The 20,923-nt window shown below is 44.0% G+C and overlaps 1 protein-coding gene across 1 annotated transcript in view; it reads right to left on the bottom strand.

The window, feature by feature from the left end:
- Positions 1 to 5,687: 5,687 nt before the first annotated feature.
- Positions 5,688 to 20,923, bottom strand: part of LOC121008731 (kinesin-like protein KIF19) — a 62,959-nt gene continuing 47,723 nt past the window's right edge. The window contains exons 17-20 of the mRNA XM_040441426.1: positions 19,760 to 20,176; positions 17,183 to 17,396; positions 16,520 to 16,627; positions 5,688 to 5,844 (exon numbers count right to left, since the gene is read on the bottom strand). Of these exons, the coding sequence (XP_040297360.1) occupies positions 5,741 to 5,844; positions 16,520 to 16,627; positions 17,183 to 17,396; positions 19,760 to 20,176 (843 nt within the window). The 3' untranslated portion in view covers positions 5,688 to 5,740. The remainder of the gene's footprint in view (positions 5,845 to 16,519; positions 16,628 to 17,182; positions 17,397 to 19,759; positions 20,177 to 20,923) is intronic.

Here is a 20,923-nt window from a genome sequence, read left to right on the forward strand (position 1 = left end):
CCCGATTTAAAGGGACCTTTCCTAAAGCCATTGCTAAATGTATTGTCTGTCAGAATCCTACTGGGAGTTGTACAGTCGTGGCCAAAAGTTTTGAGAATGACACAAATATTAGTTTTCACAAAGTTTGCTGCTAAACTGCTTTTAGATCTTTGTTTCAGTTGTTTCTGTGATGTAGTGAAATATAATTACACGCGCTTCATACGTTTCAAAGGCTTTTATCGACAATTACATGACATTTATGCAAAGAGTCAGTATTTGCAGTGTTGGCCCTTCTTTTTCAGGACCTCTGCAATTCGACTGGGCATGCTCTCAATCAACTTCTGGGCCAATTCCTGACTGATAGCAACCCATTCTTTCATAATCACTTCTTGGAGTTTGTCAGAATTAGTGGGTTTTTGTTTGTCCACCCGCCTCTTGAGGATTGACCACAAGTTCTCAATGGGATTAAGATCTGGGGAGTTTCCAGGCCATGGACCCAAAATGTCAACTTGTTGGTCCCCGAGCCACTTAGTTATCACTTTTGCCTTATGGCACGGTGCTCCATCGTGCTGGAAAATGCATTGTTCTTCACCAAACTGTTGTTGGATTGTTGGAAGAAGTTGCTGTTGGAGGATGTTTTGGTACCATTCTTTATTCATGGCTGTGTTTTTGGGCAAAATTGTGAGTGAGCCCACTCACTTGGATGAGAAGCAACCCCACACATGAATGGTCTCAGGATGCTTTACTGTTGGCATGACACAGGACTGATGGTAGCGCTCACCTTTTCTTCTCCAGACAAGCCTTTTTCCAGATGCCCCAAACAATCGTAAAGAGGCTTCATCGGAGAATATGACTTTGCCCCAGTCCTCAGCAGTCCATTCACCATACTTTCTGCAGAAGATCAATCTGTGTCTGATGTTTTTTTTGGAGAGAAGTGGCTTCTTTGCTGCCCTTCTTGACACCAGGCCATCTTCCAAAAGTCTTCGCCTCACTGTGCGTGCAGATGCGCTCACACCTGCCTGCTGCCATTCCTGAGCAAGCTCTGCACTGGTGGCACTCCGATCCCGCAGCTGAATCCTCTTTAGGAGACGATCCTGGCGCTTGCTGGACTTTCTTGGACGCCCTGAAGCCTTCTTAACAAGAATTGAACCTCTTTCCTTGAAGTTCTTGATGATCCTATAAATTGTTGATTGAGGTGCAATCTTAGTAGCCACAATATCCTTGCCTGTGAAGCCATTTTTATGCAACGCAATGATGGCTCCACGCGTTTCTTTGCAGGTCACCATGGTTAACAATGGAAGAACAATGATTTCAAGCATCACCCTCCTTTTAACATGTCAAGTCTGCCATTTTAACCCAATCAGCCTGACATAATGATCTCCAGCCTTGTGCTCGTCAACATTCTCACCTGAGTTATAACAAGACGATTACTGAAATGATCTCAGCAGGTACTTTAATGACAGCAATGAAATGCAGTGGAAAGTTTTTTTGGGATTAAGTTAATTTTCATGGCAAAGAAGGACTATGCAATTCATCTGATCACTCTTCATAACATTCTGGAGTATATGCAAATTGCTATTATAAAAACTTAAGCAGCAACTTTTCCAATTTCCAATATTTATGTAATTCTCAAAACTTTTGGCCACGACTGTAGTTTTGTAACAGCTGGAGAGACGCAGTTTGGAGACTGTTGGTCTTTAACAGGGATCAGCAACCTTCGGCACTCCAGCTGTTGTACTACAACTCCCAGCATGCTCTATTCACTTCTGTGGGAGTTCAGAGAACATCCAAGCAAGTGTGCACGATGGGAGATGTAGTTTCACAGCACCTGGAGTGACGGAGGTTGCTGATCCCTGGTCTATAAGATCTTATTTGTAAGACGGAATTTAAAACAGAAGACCAATTACAATCATTTTCTGGGAGAAATAAATGACTGTGTATGTACTACGGTATATGAACACTGTAGTGTAGTATTATTGGATATGGTACTATTATTTGTGTCATTTAGGGTAGTGACGGAGAGATGATTGTGGCTGTGTACTCATCATCTCTCATCTGTAGCCTTCTGGTTGTCGTCGGACTCCACCCGGGGTCTTCATTCGGTGATCAATATCTGTTTTTCAGATGACAAATCATCTCCATAACAGTGCCAGCCACAGTGTCCTCATAGCAATGTCAACTACATAACGCACCTACAGCTTCCATACGGCTCCATTTTTCTTGACAAGTGAAAATGTGTGTATGTGCTGAGTTCTCTTCCCTCAATTGCCACAGACATGGTGTCACGCTTCAGCGTGGTAGAAACACCACACCGAGCATAGGAGGGAAAGGGGAACAGGGAATCAGGCCTGAGAACTAGGGAAGGAAAATGGACACCTCCTAGTGAAAACCCTAACCAAAATCCTGACTGACTACTAGTATGAACAGACCCCAAAGGTAGGTGAGTTCATACGCAGGAATACCTAGAGTCCTATCTAGCTCTTTAGGACCCTGGTACTAATGGCAGGGACGAGACTACCTGTTCCTCCAAAAGGAAGGACGAACAGGAGTCTCCTTCAGGCCTAATACAAAAAATAGGGAAATGCAACACACAGAACCCAAACTAAATACAAAAGGGAAAGGAAAGACCTAACTTCAACGAGGCTATGGAAGCACAAGGAACTCAGCCGAGATCCAACCACAAACAATCCACAGGTACTGAACCTATAAACCGCACAGCATAGTGGGAGCAGCAACTATAAATAAGGAAGGTTAACCCCTTAAGGACCCGTGACATACATGTATGTCATATCTGGACGTGACTTAAGGTCCAGTGACGTACATGTACGTCATGCTGATCGGGCGGGTGCAAGAGTAATACCAAGATATCAAAAAGTCATATCCACCCCAAAATAGTACCAATCAAACCGTCATCTTATACTGAAAAAATGAGCCCCTACATAAGACAGTCGCCCAAAAAAATAAAATAAAACTATGGCTTTCAGAATATGGAGACACAAAAAAATCTTTTTTTTTCAAAAATGCTTTATTATGTAAAACTGAAACAAGCAACCCAAAATAGTAGTCATATTTGGTATTGTTGCATCCGTAACAACCTGCTCTATAAAAATAGCACATGATTTAACCTGTCAGATGAACATTGTAAGTAACAAAAAATAAAAACGGTGCCAAAACAGCAATTTTTTGTTACCTTGCCTCACAAAAAGTGTAATATAGAGCAACCAAAAATCATATGTACCATAAAATAGTACCAACAAAACTGCCACCTTATCCCGTAGTTTCCAAAATGGGGTAATTTTTTGGGAGTTTTTACTGTAGGGGTGCATCAAGGGGTCTTCAAATGTGACATGGCAACTTAAAATTATCCCAGTGAAATCTGCCCTCCAAAAACCATATGGCGTTCCTTTCCTTCTGCGCCCTGCCGTGTGCCCGTACAGCAGTGTACAACCACATATGGGGTATTTCTGTAAACTACAGAATCAGGGCAATAAATATTGAGTTTTGTTTGGCTGTTAACCCTTGCTTTGTTACTGGAAAAAATGGATTAAAATGAAAAATCTGCCAAAAAAGTGAAATTCTAAAATGTCATCTACATTTTCCTTTAAAGGGTTAACAAACTTTGTAAAATCAGTTTTGAATACCTTGAGGGGTGTAGTTTGTAAAATGGGGTCACTTTTGGGTGGTTTCTATTATGTAAGCCTCACAAAGTTACTTCAGACCTGAACTGGTCTTAAAAAGTGGGTTTTGGAAATTTTCTGAAAAATTTCACGATTTGCTTCTAAACTTCTAAGCCTTCTAACGTCCCCAAAAAATAAAATGGGATTCACAAAATTATCCAAACATGAAGTAGACATGTGGGGAATGTAAAGTAAGAACTATTATATGAGGTATCACTGTCTGTTTTAAAAGCAGAGAAATTGAAATGTGGAAAGTCGCAAATTTTTCCAATTTTTTAGTAAATTATGTATTTATTTTTTAAATAAAAATGAAAAATATTGACTGAAATTTACCACTATCATGAAGCACAATGTGTCACGAGAAAACATTCTCAGAATGGCTTGGATAAGTAAAAGCGTTCCAAAGTTATTACCACATAAAATGGCCTGATCCTTAAGGTGAAAAATGGCAGGGTCCTGAAGGGGTTAAATGACCACATAAGCAACACCTGGAGGCAAGGGGTGCGGCCATTACCAGAGACAACACAGACACCTATTGATCCGCAAGGAAAGCCTGTCAGATTAAACCACGTGTTGCCAGTCTCACAGATCTCCTGCCACTCACTGTCGCCAGGACGTCCATATGTCTCGGTACATCCGTGACACATGGGGACCCCTAGCGAATATTAGTTTTCTCCAGGGTCGGACTGGCCCACCAGAGGATCCAAGCTCTGACAATAATTAACCCCTAATAAAACAGGGCCCTTAAAGGGGTTATCCGACCCCTGAAATGCCCCTAACCCCCACCCCCCCATATGCCCGGGCCTCTCACACACAATGTACTTACCTCGCTCCCCGGCGCCCGCGTCGCTTCTGAAGCCCACACGACGGCCGCTGAATTTCCCTGTCGCCGGATGAAAACATCCCGCGTCGGGGAGGGGCAGCCAATAGCAGTTAGTGATGGGGATGAGTTCCCCTAGCATCGCGGGTGGCAGGGAGATGCAGCAGTGGCCGTGCTGGCTTCAGAAGCAACACGGGTTGCGGGGAGCAAGGTAAGTACATTGTGTGTGAGGGGCCCGGGCATATGGGGGGGGGGGCATTTCAGGGGTCGGATAACCCCATTAAGGTCCTATATACACAGAGGGTGGGTCCGCAGAATCCTCTGTTGGTCCCAAGTGTCTTCAGTCCGACGCTGTTTGGCTCTGACTGTTTTTAATGGTTTTATGGTAAAAATGCTTAATACTTGTGTAATGGAAAGTTATTGCTCAGACCTCTGCTGGCTGTCAGTGAATAGAAACATTAATTATACGCATTCCTGAACTGTAAACTTGTCCTGGTCATGTCCAATTAAAGAGGTACGGCTAATTACAGGAGATCCTTAGAATTAAGGGGCCACAGGACTGCATCTGCTTCCGACCCCCCGCTGAAAAACAGTGACCCGGCTGCAGGGCCAAATTCGCGCTGCAGCCCTTTCATTCTGAGGACTGATGGGGGTCCAAGAGGTCAGATTCCCACAATCATAAAGTATTGGCATATTCTAGACTGAAATTTCCTTTTTACCCTGTGTTAGGGCTCATGCACACGATCGTATGCATTTTGTGATTCTCAAAACACGGATCCGCAAAAAAAAAAGCATGACATCTGTGTGACGTCTGTATTGCATCTGTTTTTTTTTTTTTTGCAGATCCATTGTAACAATGCCTGTCCTTGTCTGCAAAACGGACAAAAATAGGACATGTTCTATCTTTTTTGCGGAACGGACATACGGACACAGAATGCACATGGAGTTTTTTTCCAAGCCTGGATGGTTCCGCATATGGACCTGTAAAAAAAAACGGAACGTAGATGGAACAAAAATACGTTCGTGTGCCTTAGTCAAACATGGTCGGTACGAGTTTTGAACTAAAGGATGTAAACCATGGTGTTTCTGTTCACCAACAGCAAGCGGAGAGCTTAAAAACATTGAGCGGTCGACTCACACAGACTATTGCAAAGCTTCTCACATCGCGTACAAGAGAAATCAATGGACTCATCTTCTTAAGTTATGTTTTATACAAGATTTCACTTATACACAATTCACAGGTTCTTGACGTTTTCCAGTCCGGTCATTTCCTCCTGTTCTTCTGCCTTGATGGGATTTTGCCCGCGGTGTATTGGGGGTGTAGATTTCCTGGAAATCTGGATTTGCCAGCTGTGACTTCTCCTGGACCTAGAAAATTAAAAAACATGAGACACGGGTATGAACAGGCGCAACGTCGGTCATGCTGTCTTGACATCACTGACCTGGCCCTCTCCTGGACCACATCATACCTCACAGACCGGACGTTTAGCTTCTCCCACTCTCGCACCACCTCCTCGTCTCATTCCCTCTCTATTGGTGTCCCGCAAGGCTCTGTCCTAGGACCCCTGCTCTTCTCTATCTAAACTTTTGGCCTGGGACAGCTCATAGAGTCCCATGGCTTTCAGTATCACTCCTACGATGACGACACACAAATCTACCTCTCTGGTCCAGACATCACCACCTTACTATCAATATCCCACAATGTCTATCTTCTATATCATCCTTCTTCGCCTCTCGCTTTCTAAAACTTAACATGGATAAGACAGAATTCATAATCTTTCCCCCATCTTGTTCAATCCCCCCAACAGACCTATCTATCACGATCAATGGCTGCACACTCTCCCCGGTCAACAAAGTCCGCTGCCTTGGAGTGACCTTGGATTCTGCCCTTTCCTTCCGACCACACATCCAAGCCCTTTCCACCACCTGCCACCTCCAACTCAAAAACATCTCCTTAACTTTGAATCTGCGAAAATGCTTGTACATGCCCTAATTATCTCCCGCCTAGACTACTGCAACATTCTCCTCTGTGGCCTTCCATCTAGCACTCTCGCACCCCTCTCTGGTCCAGTGACAGTTAATTGGCCCGAATTACATATTATAATAGATGCATACATAGAGATGCTGTGGGTATCGGTGCGCATGACAGCCTCACCATGCGCGCACTTGCGCCGTCATCCATCGAGGCCACCCATCGGCGAGTTCAATCTGCGTCATCAGTGACGTCGTGTGATTGCCCTCTCTGATGCGTGGACTCAGGGTGAGGGCGGAAGTTGCGGAGCGCGGTGGGTGGAGGCGTGTCATGCGCCGAGCACGTTACCTCATCAGCTGGAATAATCAACAGAGAACACATGAATAATCACATGACCCCACGCTAGGATAGTGATAGGACAACATATGATTTAAAGGGAACCTGTCATGTGGATATTTGATTATAATCTAACTAATTATATACAATCATTAACTACTAAAAAGTGCCTTAGATGTATTCACTTAGTGGTGTGACAGATGGTTACCTCATAATATACACACAAAGATGCCGCATGCCGCATGCTAATGAGCTGATTTGAGTCCAGCGTGATGTCATTGAGTCCAGCGTATATTTAATTCAGAGCTATAGCCACTCCCCTGCCCACCTGCTGCTGATTCATATGGAAAATAACTGTCATTCAGCAGCAGGTGGGCGGGGAGAGTCAGGAGCTCATAAATATTCATGACTCATCATTATCAGCTGGAGCTTTTCAATACAAGATGTTGGCAGATTGACTGGGTCAATTAAAGAAAGTGACCCAGCATTTTGCTAAGAGAATCAGTCACTTATTTACAGTGGGATGCGAAAGTTTGGGCAACCTTGTTAATCGTCATGATTTTCCTGTATAAATTGTTGGTTGTTACGATAAAAAATGTCAGTTAAATCTATCACATAGGAGACACACACAGTGATATTTGAGAAGTGAAATGAAGTTTATTGGATTTACAGAAAGTGTGCTATAATTGTTTAAACAAAATTAAGCAGGTGCATAAATTTGGGCACCACAAAAAGAAATGAAATCAATATTTAGTAGATCCTCCTTTTGCAGAAATTACAGCCTCTAAACCAGTGGTTCTCAACCTTTCTAAAGCCGTGACCCCTTAATACAGTTCCTCATGTTGTGGTGACCCCCAACCATTACATTTTTTTCCTTGCTACTGTTATGAATTGTAATGTAAATATCTGATATGCAGGATGTATTTTTATTGCTACAAATTGAACATAATTAAAGCAGAGTAATTAATCACAAAGACAAAATAAAATAAATAATAAACAACAAATACCCCCTAAAAAATAAATCAGTGGTGTGCACAGTACCCCTCAAATAAATAAATAACTCTGTGGTGCTCACAGTACCCCCCCCCCCCCCCCCCCCCCCAAAAAAATAAAAATTAAATCAGTGGTGCTCAGGGTACCCCTCAAATAAATAAATCAGTGGTGCTTCAAGTCCCCCCCAAATAAACAAATCAGAAGTGCTCAGGGTCCCCCAAATAAATAAATCAGCGGGGCTTCAGGTCTCCCCCAAATAAATAAATCAGCGGTGCATCAGGTTTCCCCCAAATAAATAAATCAATGGTGCTCAGGGTCCCCCAAATAAATAAATCAGAAGTGCTCAGGGTCCCCCAAATAAATAAATCAGCGGTGCTTCATGTCCCCCCAAATAAATTAAGCCTTGCTCAGCCAAATAATTAAAATAAAATTAGCCAGGCTCAATTAAATCATTGGTGGCAGTGGTGCTCAGCGGCGGTGTCATTAACGAAAAAACTCGGACCTCAGCAGACAGGCGGCCCGACTTACCAGTGACGTCAGGCTCCTTCAAGCACAGGCAGTGATAGGACATCACTTCCTGTGCGCGAGGATAAGGGGCCACTGCCGTTGTGCGGGCGACCCACAATAGGAAGCCTCAGGCGACCCCCCGGAAAGGGCCGATCGACCCCCAAAGGGGTCGCGACCCCTAGGTTGAGAACCGCTGCTCTAAACGCTTCCTGTAGGTTCCAATGAGAGTCTGGATTCTGGTTGAAGGTATTTTGGACCATTCCTCTTTACAAAACATCTTTAGTTCATTCAGGTTTGATGGCTTCCGAGCATGGACAGCTCTCTTTAAGTCACACCACAGATTTTCAATTATATTCAGGTCTGAGGACGGAGATGGCCATTCCAGAACGTTGTACTTGTTCCTCTGCATAAATGCCTTAGTGGATTTTGAGCAGTGTTTAGGGTCGTTGTCTTGTTGAAAGATCCAGCCCCGGCGCAGCTTCAGCTTTGTCACTGATTCCTGGACATTGGTCTCCAGAATCTGCTGATACTGAGTGGAATCCATGCGTCCCTCAACTTTGACAAGATTCCCAGTCCCTGCACTGGCCACACAGCCCCACAGCATGAAGGAACCACCACCATATTTTACTGTAGGTAGCAGGTGTTTTTCTTGGAATGCTGTGTTCTTTTTCCTCCATGCAGAACGCCCCTTGTTATGGCCAAATAACTCAATTTTAGTTTCATCAGTCCACAGCACCTTATTCCAAAATAAAGCTGTCTTGTCCAAATGTGCTTTAGCCCACCTCAAGCGGCACTTTTTGTGCTGTGGGCGGAGAAAAGGCTTCCTCTGCATCACTCTCGCATACAGCATCTCCTTGTGTAAAGTGCGCCGAATGGTTGAACGATGCACAGTGACTCCATCTGCAGCAAGATGATGTTGTAGGTCTTTGGTGCTGGTCTGTAGGTTGACTCTGACTGTTCTCACCATTCGTCGCTTCTGTCTATCCGAGATTTTTCTTGGTCTGCCACTTCGAGCCTTAACTTGAACTGAGCCTGTGGTCTTCCATTTCCTCAATATGTTCCTAACTGTGGAAACAGCCGAAATCTCTGAGACAGCTTTCTGTATCCTTCCCCTAAACCATGATGGTGAACAATCTTTGTCTTCAGGTCCTTTAAGAGTTGTTTTGAGACCCCCATGTTGCTACTCTTCAGAGAAAATTAAAAGATGAGGGAAACTTACAATTGACCCCCTTAAATACGCTTTCTCATAATTGGATTCACCTGTGTATGTAGGTCAGGGGTCACTGAGCTTACCAAGCCAATTTGAGTTCCAATAATTAGTTCTAAAGGTTTTGGAATCAATAAAATGACAACAGTGCCCAAATTTATGCACCTCCCTAATTTTGTTGAAACAATTATAGCACACTTTCTGTAAATCCAATAAACTTCATTTCACTTCTCAAAAATATCACTGTGTGTGTCTCCTATATGATATATTTACCTGACATTTTTTATCGTAACAACCAACGATTTATACAGGAAAATCATGACGATTAACAAGGTTGCCCAAACTGTATGTTGCCCTTAGTTAGGACACCATAAAACTGGTGACAGGTTCCCTTTAAATGACCCATTCCAAGTTCACTCCTCCTGAAGAAGTTTAAGATGACGAAACGCGCGTCGAGGAGCGGCACCCCCATCCATAACGCCCACCCACACAGGTAATGACGAACTTCAGATGAGGTTCATCCACATGCATCAGCCACTTTATTTCAATCAGATACATCTATTGACATCAGTGCGGTTGAACATAGTTGGGATTCTTATATCTGTCATGGCCTATGGTGTGCGCTGTGACACTGTTGCTACACTTGCAGTTGCCCGCGGCAACGTGTTGCTGTGTGTGCATGCGGTGGCAGTGTCTCGGCCTTCTGGGTGATTGCTGTGACATGGTTGCCATGCATGTTGTTGCCTGCGGCAACGTGTAGCTTTCCTATGTTTGTGTGTGCACTTTTGTCCTTTAAGTGGCTTCCTCCCCTTGTCTGGTGTTGGAAGGGTTAACTCACTTCCTAGTGTTTTAACACGGGGTTTATGTGTGTGTGTGTGTGTGGCTGCTTGGGCTATTTAGCCTCTGCTGGGTGCCTGAAGCTGGGGGTTACTCCAGCCATGGTGTATGCTGGAGTTATCCTCCTGGTCTTCATATGCCATCTGTCCAGTGAGGGCCACCCTTGTGGTCATAGATGTTAGATGTTCTTGTGGTGTCTCACGTTATTGCAGCTATGGTTGTCCTGGGTTCCTGCGTGGTTGTGTTGTGTGCTGTGTCCTTTTAATGTTGGTGTGGACACCAGCACTTGTGCACGGGTTCCAGTCAGTGTGTCTGTGGCAGGTAAGTGTGTTACTGGTTTCACTTACCTGCCATCTCCATGTGCTGTATGTGTTCCCCTCTCCTTGCAGCTTGGCCAGTGGAGACTCCTGTTCGTCCGTGTTGTGGAGGAACAGGTTGCCTTACCCTGCTCCTAGTCCAGGGATTTCCTGAGGGTTAGTAGGGCCTCGAGGTTCTGGAGTATGAGCCCTCCTACCATCTGGGTTGGCTCATACGGTTAGGAGTCAGGGTCAGAATTAGGGACGCATTAGGAGGTGACCTGCTCCCTGATCCCGGCGTCCTGGCCTAGCAGCTACCCGTTATCCATTTGATACCGCACTCCCCGCCGTGACAATATCCCACATAGTCAGGCACATAGCATGTCCTTTTGATATCAACATATGATTGTCATAGTTTTCATGGTATAGTCATTGGGTGTTATAGATGTGGGCAATCTTGGATATTCTCACCATATACGTTGTTTGTATTTGTGTCTAGTACACTTTTTAAAACAAGGTTCAATAAATATATATTTTTATTCAAGGAATTACATATACTCTTTTCGTGTTGTTGTTGAATTGAATTGTTGAGTATTCCGGTCACGTTAGATCCGTCTAATCGTAGACCTTGTTGTGTAATAATGTGTAATATGATGTTGACAGAGCTGGCCTGTCTCAGAACGAAATGCAAGTAGCTTTAAAAGTGAAAAGCAATTACCAGGGAGGGGAGAGAAAAACAGCTGATAACAGGAGAACTAGACTTTTCTCACTGATAAGACATATTGTAAAGTTTCTTGTTGCAGTCCTTGTGCTATTGATTTATGCAAAGTTGTGTGAAAAGTTAGTGACCATTTAAAGGAAAAAAAAAAAAACTCAACAGATAATCTTCCAACATGATCTGGGTTTATACAGGCTGAAAATAATCATTTCATCTTTTCCTCTGGCATAACTAGTTGCAGACAACTGAAGATCTTCAAACGTCTAGCTGGCCCACATATAACTCTGTGAAGATGTTGCTAAACATCTCGGCAGCCGCACGAAAATCACACAGCTCCAGGAGTGGAGAGGAGACTGTAAGAGACAGCTGGAATCGCCATAGAGAGTACAGAGACTTTTCATTACTATCTCTGCCTTGATCATTGTAAGTATGGCGCTACGTATGGTGTTCCTCCAGTCCCCGGGGATCATCTCATGTCAGCCTCAAGAGAAAGCAGCAATAAAAAAATAAAAAATTTCATGGTAAAAATGTCCCATAAAGATCTCTTATGACGTTAAAGGGAACAAATTATAAAAATATACCAAAAAATATATACAAAATAAACATACAAAGAACCAAAAACGGTGCTACCAGCACAGACTACAGCTCCATCCCCATCCTGATGACTCAAAACTATGCATTCCATATATATAAATGACTGTATCGGAAAGGGGGACACAACTTAAAGGGTTTGTTCGGGTTCATGAAATAGATGACCTATTCTGAAGGTAATTACAGCTTCTTCTCGCATTGACTTGAACGGGAGAAGTAGCTGTAATTGCCCTGCACGTCGCGGCGCGCTGGTTAACACTGAAGACGATGCATCGCTCGTACTAGCTCACCTTCAGACAGCTGATCGGTGGGGGCCTCCTGGCGATCTGATATTGATGATCTACAGGGGTGCACTACCAATGAGGCCTTGTGAGGCGATCACCTCAGGTAGCACTAGGTAGGGAGCAAGAGGAGGGGGCAGCCGAAGGGCCATGGGCTGAAGGGAAGGGGTTAGGTTAAAAAATTGCCATTGGGAAGGGGAGCGCCGATTCAGTTTTCGCCTCAGGCAGCAGAAAGGCTAGGTGCACCCCTGATGATCTATCAATCATGAACCCTTTTAAAAATGTATTTTAGTGGGGCTTTTTGTGCTTTAAAAAAAAAATATTTGAAAAACGTTTTTTGAAAAGGATGATTTAAAAAAAATATTTTTCAGTGATTTCACCCTTCCAAAATTTAAAATACTAATATAAAAAATGTCACAAAAATAAAGCCCAATGTAGTAAAAATTACGAATAATAGAATAAGAAAAAAAATATATAGCGAAAAAAATATATACCGAAAAATAAAGCGACCGATCAAAACCAGTAAAATAGTCGAGTCTTGGACCAGTTAAACAAGTGCGGCACTGGACTGATTGCTTTGCTGTTGATCTTTGATTTGGTTTGTTGGGTGACCTTTTAAAAAGGGAATGAAGGAAAGTTATATTTTAACTAGGACTTTAGTAATGTTTGCAGCCATGTCTTCATTGTTTCCTAGGCCTTTGTGCGCACACATTCCCCCTTAGTTAACCCCTTAGTGACCAGCCTGTTTTGGGCCCTACTGACCAAGCGTTTTTTCTTCCTTTTTTCATCGTCGCGTTCCAAGAGCTATAACTTTTTTATTTTTCCGTCTATATAGCTTTACGAGGGTTTGTTTTTTGTGGGACAAGTTAAAGTTTTTAATGCCGCCATTTTGGGGTACACATAACTTTCTGATTAACTTTTATTAACTCTTTCTGGGAGGGAGATGGGAAAAACAGCAATACTGCCACTGCGTTTTTACGCTATAAATTTTACGGCGTTCTTTTTTCGGTACAAATAACAGAATATCTTTATTCTCTGGGTCAGTACGATTACAGTGATACCAAATACATATAGTTTTTTTACATTTTACTACTTTTTTGCAATAAAACCCCCTTTTTTTTTTTGCAAAGAAAAAAGTGTTTTTGCATTGCCGCTTCCCAAGACCCATAACTTTTTTTTTTATTATTTCTATGGAGTTGTGTGAGGGCTTGATTTTTGTGGGATGACTATTTTTTATTGGTATCATTTTGGAGTAAATTGAGCTTTTTGATCATTTGTTATTAAATTTTTTCGGTGACAACTAAGAATAAATTAGCAATTCTGTCTTTTTTTTTTTTTCTACGGCGTTCACCGTAGGGGATAATTTACATGATATTTATTTAGTCCAGGTCGTTACGGAAGCGGCAATACCAAACATATGGGGGAAGATTTTTTATTTTTTTTTATTTTTTTCATTGAAAAGTGTATTTCCAATGGCAAAAAAAAAAATTATGGGATTTTTTTATTGAATAAATTTGTTGTATTTTTAACTTTTTTTTACCACTTAATAGTCCCACAAGGGGACGATAACAGACAGCTTTTTGATTTTAAAATGCAATGCACTATCCCAACAGTGCATTGAATTTTAATGGCAATGCTATTCTGACATTGACCAGCAGGCTGCGCCAGAGAAATTACTCAAGGCTGGTCTCTGGCCTACATCAGAGACCAGGCAACCTTCACACACATCGGCACCCCGCGATCGCATTTGCGGGGTGCCAATGGGAGACAGAGGGAGTCTGCTCCCTCTATCAGCACTTTACATGCGGCGGGCGCCATTGCCCGTGTCAAGTAAAGTGTTAAACAGCCCGGATAGGCACTCCTGCCGGTCCAGGCTGTTAGAGCAGGGCCGTGGCTCTCATGTGAGAGCCGGGTCCCTGCTGCACGGGGGACTTGTGCAGCGCTAAGACTGGGCCGCAGTAAAAAAGCGGCAGCCCAGCCTAAGGCCCCTTAGTGACCGCCGTAAAAACACGTATGGGTGGTCACTAGGGGGTTAAAGGGGTTGTTTGGGCACTTGATATTTTTTTTAAAGGGTCAGAAATGTTATAGACTCCACCCATACGGCATGGCACCCACCTTACCGGTCCACCGCAGCTCCTATTTTGACACTCTACTTCCTGAAGTCTCTTGACATGCAGGAAGTGACCACCGAGCCAATCGCTGGCTGAGTGGTCACTGCAATGGACGGTGATTAGCCGAGCAGTCATTTCCTGTGCATCGAGGGAACCGGGAAGGAAGTGATGGGGGACTGGTATAGTCAGTATGAAATATTGTACCCTGCACTTCCGCCCATCTGCCCAGGGCTTTTAATCAGAGCATTATACAGCTGGACTCTATATTGCCCTGACATTTTTAAGGTTTAGGCCCAGGAGAGATAAGTCTGATGGTGGCTTCCAACAGATGGGACCTACACTTTGTCGCCCGACACAATTTTGATCAAGGGTGTGCACAGAAAGCTTCTAGTTTTCCTATAACATGCCAGGGGGATAAAAACAGAACTGGATCGCACATCCACAGTGCTATGCTTTGATCTAATCAGCGCAATATTAAAGTGTACAGCCCCCTATACTGCATGCTGTACAAGAGGCATTAGTGTACATTTTGATCAAAAGGAATAGGCCCACTCACCACGCCAAGGTCACCTCTTTGAGTGGGACCTAGTCTGACAAAAAGGCGCAGCGCAATGCGGTGACAAAGCGGCACTGCCCTAGTAGGCGGCGGGACCCAGGAGTCAAACAGCAACCCTGCTGTCCGACAATGCCACCCATGGCACTGGGTCCCACCAACCCTCCAGCACAGCGCCACATAAACAAAGGCCACCACGCAGTACTGCACCATGTGAACAGTTGTCTAACACAACATGTCCATTACTATCAGGAGCTTCAGGTCAATGACCACTATATGCCGACTTCTGTGATTAAAACCACCTGTGCTGATACCAGTAATAAAGAAAAAGATAGTCCGATAACATGCCAGGGGGAGAAAAACAGAACTATAGTTTTCCTATAGTAGTGATGCATTTTACATTTATGCGCATGACAGTGTGCTGCTACTTGTAGTCCTTGTTTGCTGTTGCATTGCAGCCAAGGTGGCGTGCACCTGAACCCCTTTGTTTAGTCTCATTATTTGATTATTTTACACCATGAGGAAGCCTGCCTGACAACCTCTTCTGGTGTATGGATTATCCAGTAGGATAACATAAGGTATTTCGGAAACGCTTTTGTTACAGAAGTAAAAGACGTATAAGCCGCTGTTCGCTGGAAACATATATGAGCTTCACAAGCCCTCGAGATAGCTCCAGCTGTGTCATAAAATATTCATCCCAATAATTATTTTCCGTGGTTCTTAGGTTGATCAGTGAAAGACGTCACAGATCCTTTAAGAGACAGCATGGAGGATGGCATATGGACTATGCTGGAGCTCTGCTGCCCATTGTGCAATAATCCCAGTATTCAATATGGATATACACGGCAGAGCATAGCTACACCTGTCAGTATACACCCTCAGGGCTCACCTTCCCCAGATTGACGTCATTGCAAGGACCATGTAGAGGGACCCTGCAATGTACCCCATGTCTATGAACCAGGGACTCAGCACAGCCAAGGTATTACGGTAGACGGTTGTAATACTGCATTTCTCCTGTAGTGGCCACTGTAGGGAAAACGCGTGGTCTGATAAACAGACTTATAGGCTTAGAAGGAGACTGGGAGACCAATACTTTCTGTATATACCTAGAAATGAGAGTGTCTGCATGGCTAACATAGAAACATAGGGGCACATTTATTAAGCCCCTGCACTGACGGTGGATCGGCAAAGTTATGTAGAAGCGCTGGCCTGTACAAAACTTTGGCGGATCCACCGTTGATTCTAAATATAAGATAGCTTCCTAGCTGTCTTACATTTAGACCATTTTCTACTCCTAAACCAGGCAAAGAAAACGACGGGTCTGCCGGATTATCCCCTTTCCCGCCCATGCCATGCCCCCTTTTTTAGACCTGGCGTGAGCAGGGAAGAAGTCACAGATTCTGCCCCAACATGGTGTGCGACTGAATCTGCGCCAGATAACCACCAAAACAGTGGCGTATATCTGTTCGTACATGCCCGCCATAGTTTGTAAGGCTGAAAAGAAGACATCCGTCCATCCAGTTCAGCCTGCTATACTGCAAGTTGATTCAGTTGAACCATGAGACCATATCGCTACATGGCGGAAGCAAGTAGTGTCAAGCCGGGACTACAGGGCCAATGATGACAGTTCTAATGGCTGACCTTTGACTCTCTTGTGTAGGACTTGGCCCTTCTCTGATCCTGCATTGATCTGCTGGATCTTGCTGGGAGGCGTCCTGTTGACCTGAAGAACCTGAAGAAGACCTTCTCCTGAGAAGACAAATGAATTATATTCTTAGGTATTTGTTTACAGCTTCTTATAGAATCCTGTCTCAGCATGAACTACTAAAACCCAAACCAAATTTACATCCATGGTCTAAGCTCTGTTATAGATTTTGTGCTGGGGCCCAGGAACTTCACCTCTGCAGGTGGCTAATAGTTCATGAATATCTCCCTGACCATTGCCTTACAATTAAGGGGCTTCTGTTCAGTTTAAAGAGCATCAAAATTATGTGCAAAATTATAAAGGTATGTGAAGAACATTGAGAGCAGCAGCTTACTGTGTACTGCAATGGTAAAACTAAGTGGGCCCCCATTCCAGATTCTGCTTTGGGGTCCCTCAACTATTTGTTGACCTTCCATGTTGTAGAGTCACCACTTTATGTATGGCCAGCTATATACAACAGAGGTGTGGCGTGGTGGACTTTAGATCCCCAAGGTGTTAACACCTGGTTAAAATTGCTACCAATGCTTCCCCTCTAGATATGCTATTGATATGTACAGACTATCGTGCATATGCAGAAACCAGAAGAGATGAACATATACCGGTTTGTTGATCACAGTTCTCAGGCATCATGGTTGCTGGTGGCACGTTGTTAGGAATACTCTTCTTCCCCTTGGGCCTCACATATGTCTTGGTATTCAACATGATCTTGTCTTTAGAGGCAATCCGTGTTGGCTTGGTGGGAAATTCGGAATGAGGTGATGTCCAATGACGTCTGTTGGGATAGGCTCTTTGCATACTGTGAGACTTTGTCAGCTGAAAGAAAGTTTCCGCCATAACCATATGTTCTGTAAGATCAAAACCCGTATGAGTAGGTCATCACAATACCTGACTACCTGGCGACTACCTGGCGCAATGACACGAGTGTGACTGTCCCTGGTCCTGCAAGACCAGGCACAGCCACTCTTCTATTGTCTTTAGCAATGCTTTTGTAGACTTTTCCAGCTTTACCCGTCTGTATAACTGTCACAGACGTTCCCGCGACAGGTGGCAGGAGAACGGTGAGACTGGCAACACGTGATTTGATCTGCCATTTTTACCGTTTGGATCAAATGATGTCTGTGTTGTTTCTGGTGCTTGCCACACCTTCTTTCCCAAGGTGTGGCTATTAGGGTCATTTAACCTTCTCTATTTATAGTTGCTTCATCCACAATGTTGTGCAGTTTATAGCTTCTGTTTGGACCTTTGGATAGATTGTGGTTGGATCTCGGCTGAGTTCCTGGTGCTTCTATTGCTCCTTTGAAGTTAAGTCTTTCCTTTGCCTTTTGTATTTTGTTTGGGTTCTGTGTGTTGCATTTCCCTATTGTTTGTATTAGGCCTGAAGGAGACTCCTGTTCGTCCTTCCTTTTGGAGGAACAGGTAGTCTCGTCCCTGCCATTAGTACCAGGGTCCTATAGGGCTTGATAGGACTCTAGGTATTCCTGTGTATGAACTCACCTACATTTGGGGTCTGTTCATACTAGTAGTCAGTCAGGATTTTGGTTAGGGTTTTCACTAGGAGGGGTTCATTTTCCTTCCCTAGTTCTCAGGCCTGATTCCCTGTTCCCCTTTCCCTCCTATGCTCGGTGTGGTGTTTCCCTACCACACCGAAGCGTGACACCATGTCTGTGGCGATTGAGGGAAGAGAACTCCGCACATACACACATTTTCACTTGTCAAGAAAAATGGAGGCGTATGGAAGCTGTAGGTCCGTTATGTGGTTGACATTGCTATGGGGACACTGTGGCTGGCACTGTTATGGAGATGATTTGTCATCTGAAAAACTGATATTCATCACCGAATGAAGACCCCGGGTGGAGTCCGACGACAACCAGAAGGCTACAGATGAGAGATGATGAGTACACAGCCACAATCATCTCTCCGTCACTACCCTAAATGGTCTTCTGAAAGTTGTTTGCATCGAGGCAGCTAATCTTTCATTAGATCAGATTGATCAGTAACCACGCTTTGTGTGCCTTTTATTTAATTTGGAGTTTCCCTTAATTGAAACACATTTTGTCACTTTGCTTTTGTAAAAGCCATTAAAATAGAGGTTCACTGAGGCTATATTCAGATGAAAATAGGCCATGTGATTGCCATTTTGACGGCTGTTTTCAGAGCCAAATATTGTCTATGGAGCTGTCCACATGGCCATTTAACGGCCACTGAATGGTGGCCATCAAAAAATAGGACGTGTATGTTTTTGGCAGTTTTCACAGCCAGATAGGTGATGTGAACCCACCTTAGCGGGTATGGAGGTGGTGTGAGGGGCATTATTATGGCCACTGTGAGGACATAAATATAAGGTGCACTATAAGGAAATATATACAGGAGGCACTATGGGACCATTATATATACCGAGGGCGTTATTGGGGCTATTATAGATACTGTGGCACTAAGGTATATGTCCAGGGGGGCACAACAGAGAGGCATTATATATACTCAGGGTACTGGGGGGGGGCATAATATATACTGAGGGCACTGCTGGGGTTGTGATGTAAAAAAAAAAGCCTATGAAATGCAACTGTTATGGCCGTTTTTAAAGTCCATTAAAAACGGATGCAAAATGGCAGTTAAAAACGGATACATGGCCACACTGTCAGTTTCAGAGTCTATTTTAAACGGCCGGTGAATTACATACATAAAAAAAAGTAGGTTGTCCTATTTTTGGCCGTTTTCACGGTCAGACATTCCCCATTAAAATTAATGGGCCCTTTCTTAATGGATGTATAGACAGGAGTGAACCCAATATTTATCTCATCCACTTGAACACACTGAAGGACGTGGGAAGGGAAATGGAAGGAGCTGACGTACCCAGAGTCGTGATGTCACATGTGGCACTGGGGGCACTACAGGGGGGTCACTATAGATACTGGGGGCACTGCAGGGTTTGGGATGCTAAAAAAAACAATGACACCGATCTCCCACCCTCTTCTTCAGTGCATGACCTCTCCCTGGTGTCCCACCCTCTTCTTCAGTTCATGACCTCTCCCTGGTCTCCCACCCTCTTCTTCAGTGCATGACCTCTCCCTGGTTTCCCACCCTCTTCTTCAGTTCATGACCTCTCCCTGGTCTCCCACCCTCTTCTATATAAGGACTCCCACACTAGAAGCTCACAATATAAACAACAGCGCAGTTACCTGTGAAGAGGCAGCTTCAAATGAGCGGGACCTTTTTCCCCAGAAGCTTTTTTGGATTTGGAGTTTTTTGGAACTGGCAGAGGCGAGGAGCTTGGTGTCCTCATCTTTCCTTGGAGCTATTGCGGCCACGCTTTCTGTGCTCACAGCCTTCCTTAGAGGTGGAAGAAGTACGATCCTCGGGGTCTCTGGGACATGCAATGAGGGGACGCCATTCTCTTTCTTTAAAATGAATGAAGACTCGGTGCTGGCAACGTTTGAACGTCTCTTGGCCGCAACTAGGGAGATGCTTTTCGTTCTAGCAGCAATCTCTTCCAGGGCTTCAGGGCTGAGCGGCAGGACAGATAGGGAGCATCTCCGATTAAAGGAATTCGGAAACAACATGGTCGGTGTGCCTTCTTTGGAGGGATAATTCACTGTCTAATAGAAGGACAAGTAAACAGATGGTTATTTTGCCATCATCTTGTAATGATAATGCAGGTTTTATGAATAGATATTGCAGAAACCCCATAGCAAACATAGCGATGGACCTTATTCAGGTGCTGGTTCACACTGGCATTCCTCCATCTTTGGACAAGCGGATACAATGCTTATGCCCAGCCCCATTCTTCCTCTTTCTTATGATCGGCACTTGCCCTTCTCTTTCTGTTAGCTAATGATGCACTGTGACAACGTCAGGTGATAGTGCGCTCCCACACCCACTACATCACGGCCACGGACTTACAATGAAGAAGACCAGGTGAGTAATACCAGTGCTAGGACTAGAAGCGCTATGCTCACCGCTCTTGGGCCCTGAAAATAAATCCATTTTTCTTCCAACCGGACCCCATAGCAGCCGCTTCCCCTGCTTGCCATGGTAGCTACACCCTTTAACACCATATATTACCCAAATAATACAATTTTACAGTACTCAAATAGCAAAGATGTACAATGCCCAACTACTAACACCATGCAGTGCCCAAAAAATACTGCTATACAGTGATCAAAAAGCAAATTTCTACAATGTACAACTAATAACACCGGGCAGTACAGTGATCAATTAGCCAAGTTGTACAATGCCCATCTAATAACACCACGCAGTGACCAAATAATACTGCCGTATGTGATCAAATAGCAACGCTGTACAATGCACATCTAATAACACCATACAGTGCCCAAAAAATACTG

Source organism: Bufo bufo, chromosome 7 (assembly GCF_905171765.1).
Source record: "Bufo bufo chromosome 7, aBufBuf1.1, whole genome shotgun sequence".
Classification (NCBI taxonomy): domain Eukaryota; kingdom Metazoa; phylum Chordata; class Amphibia; order Anura; family Bufonidae; genus Bufo; species Bufo bufo.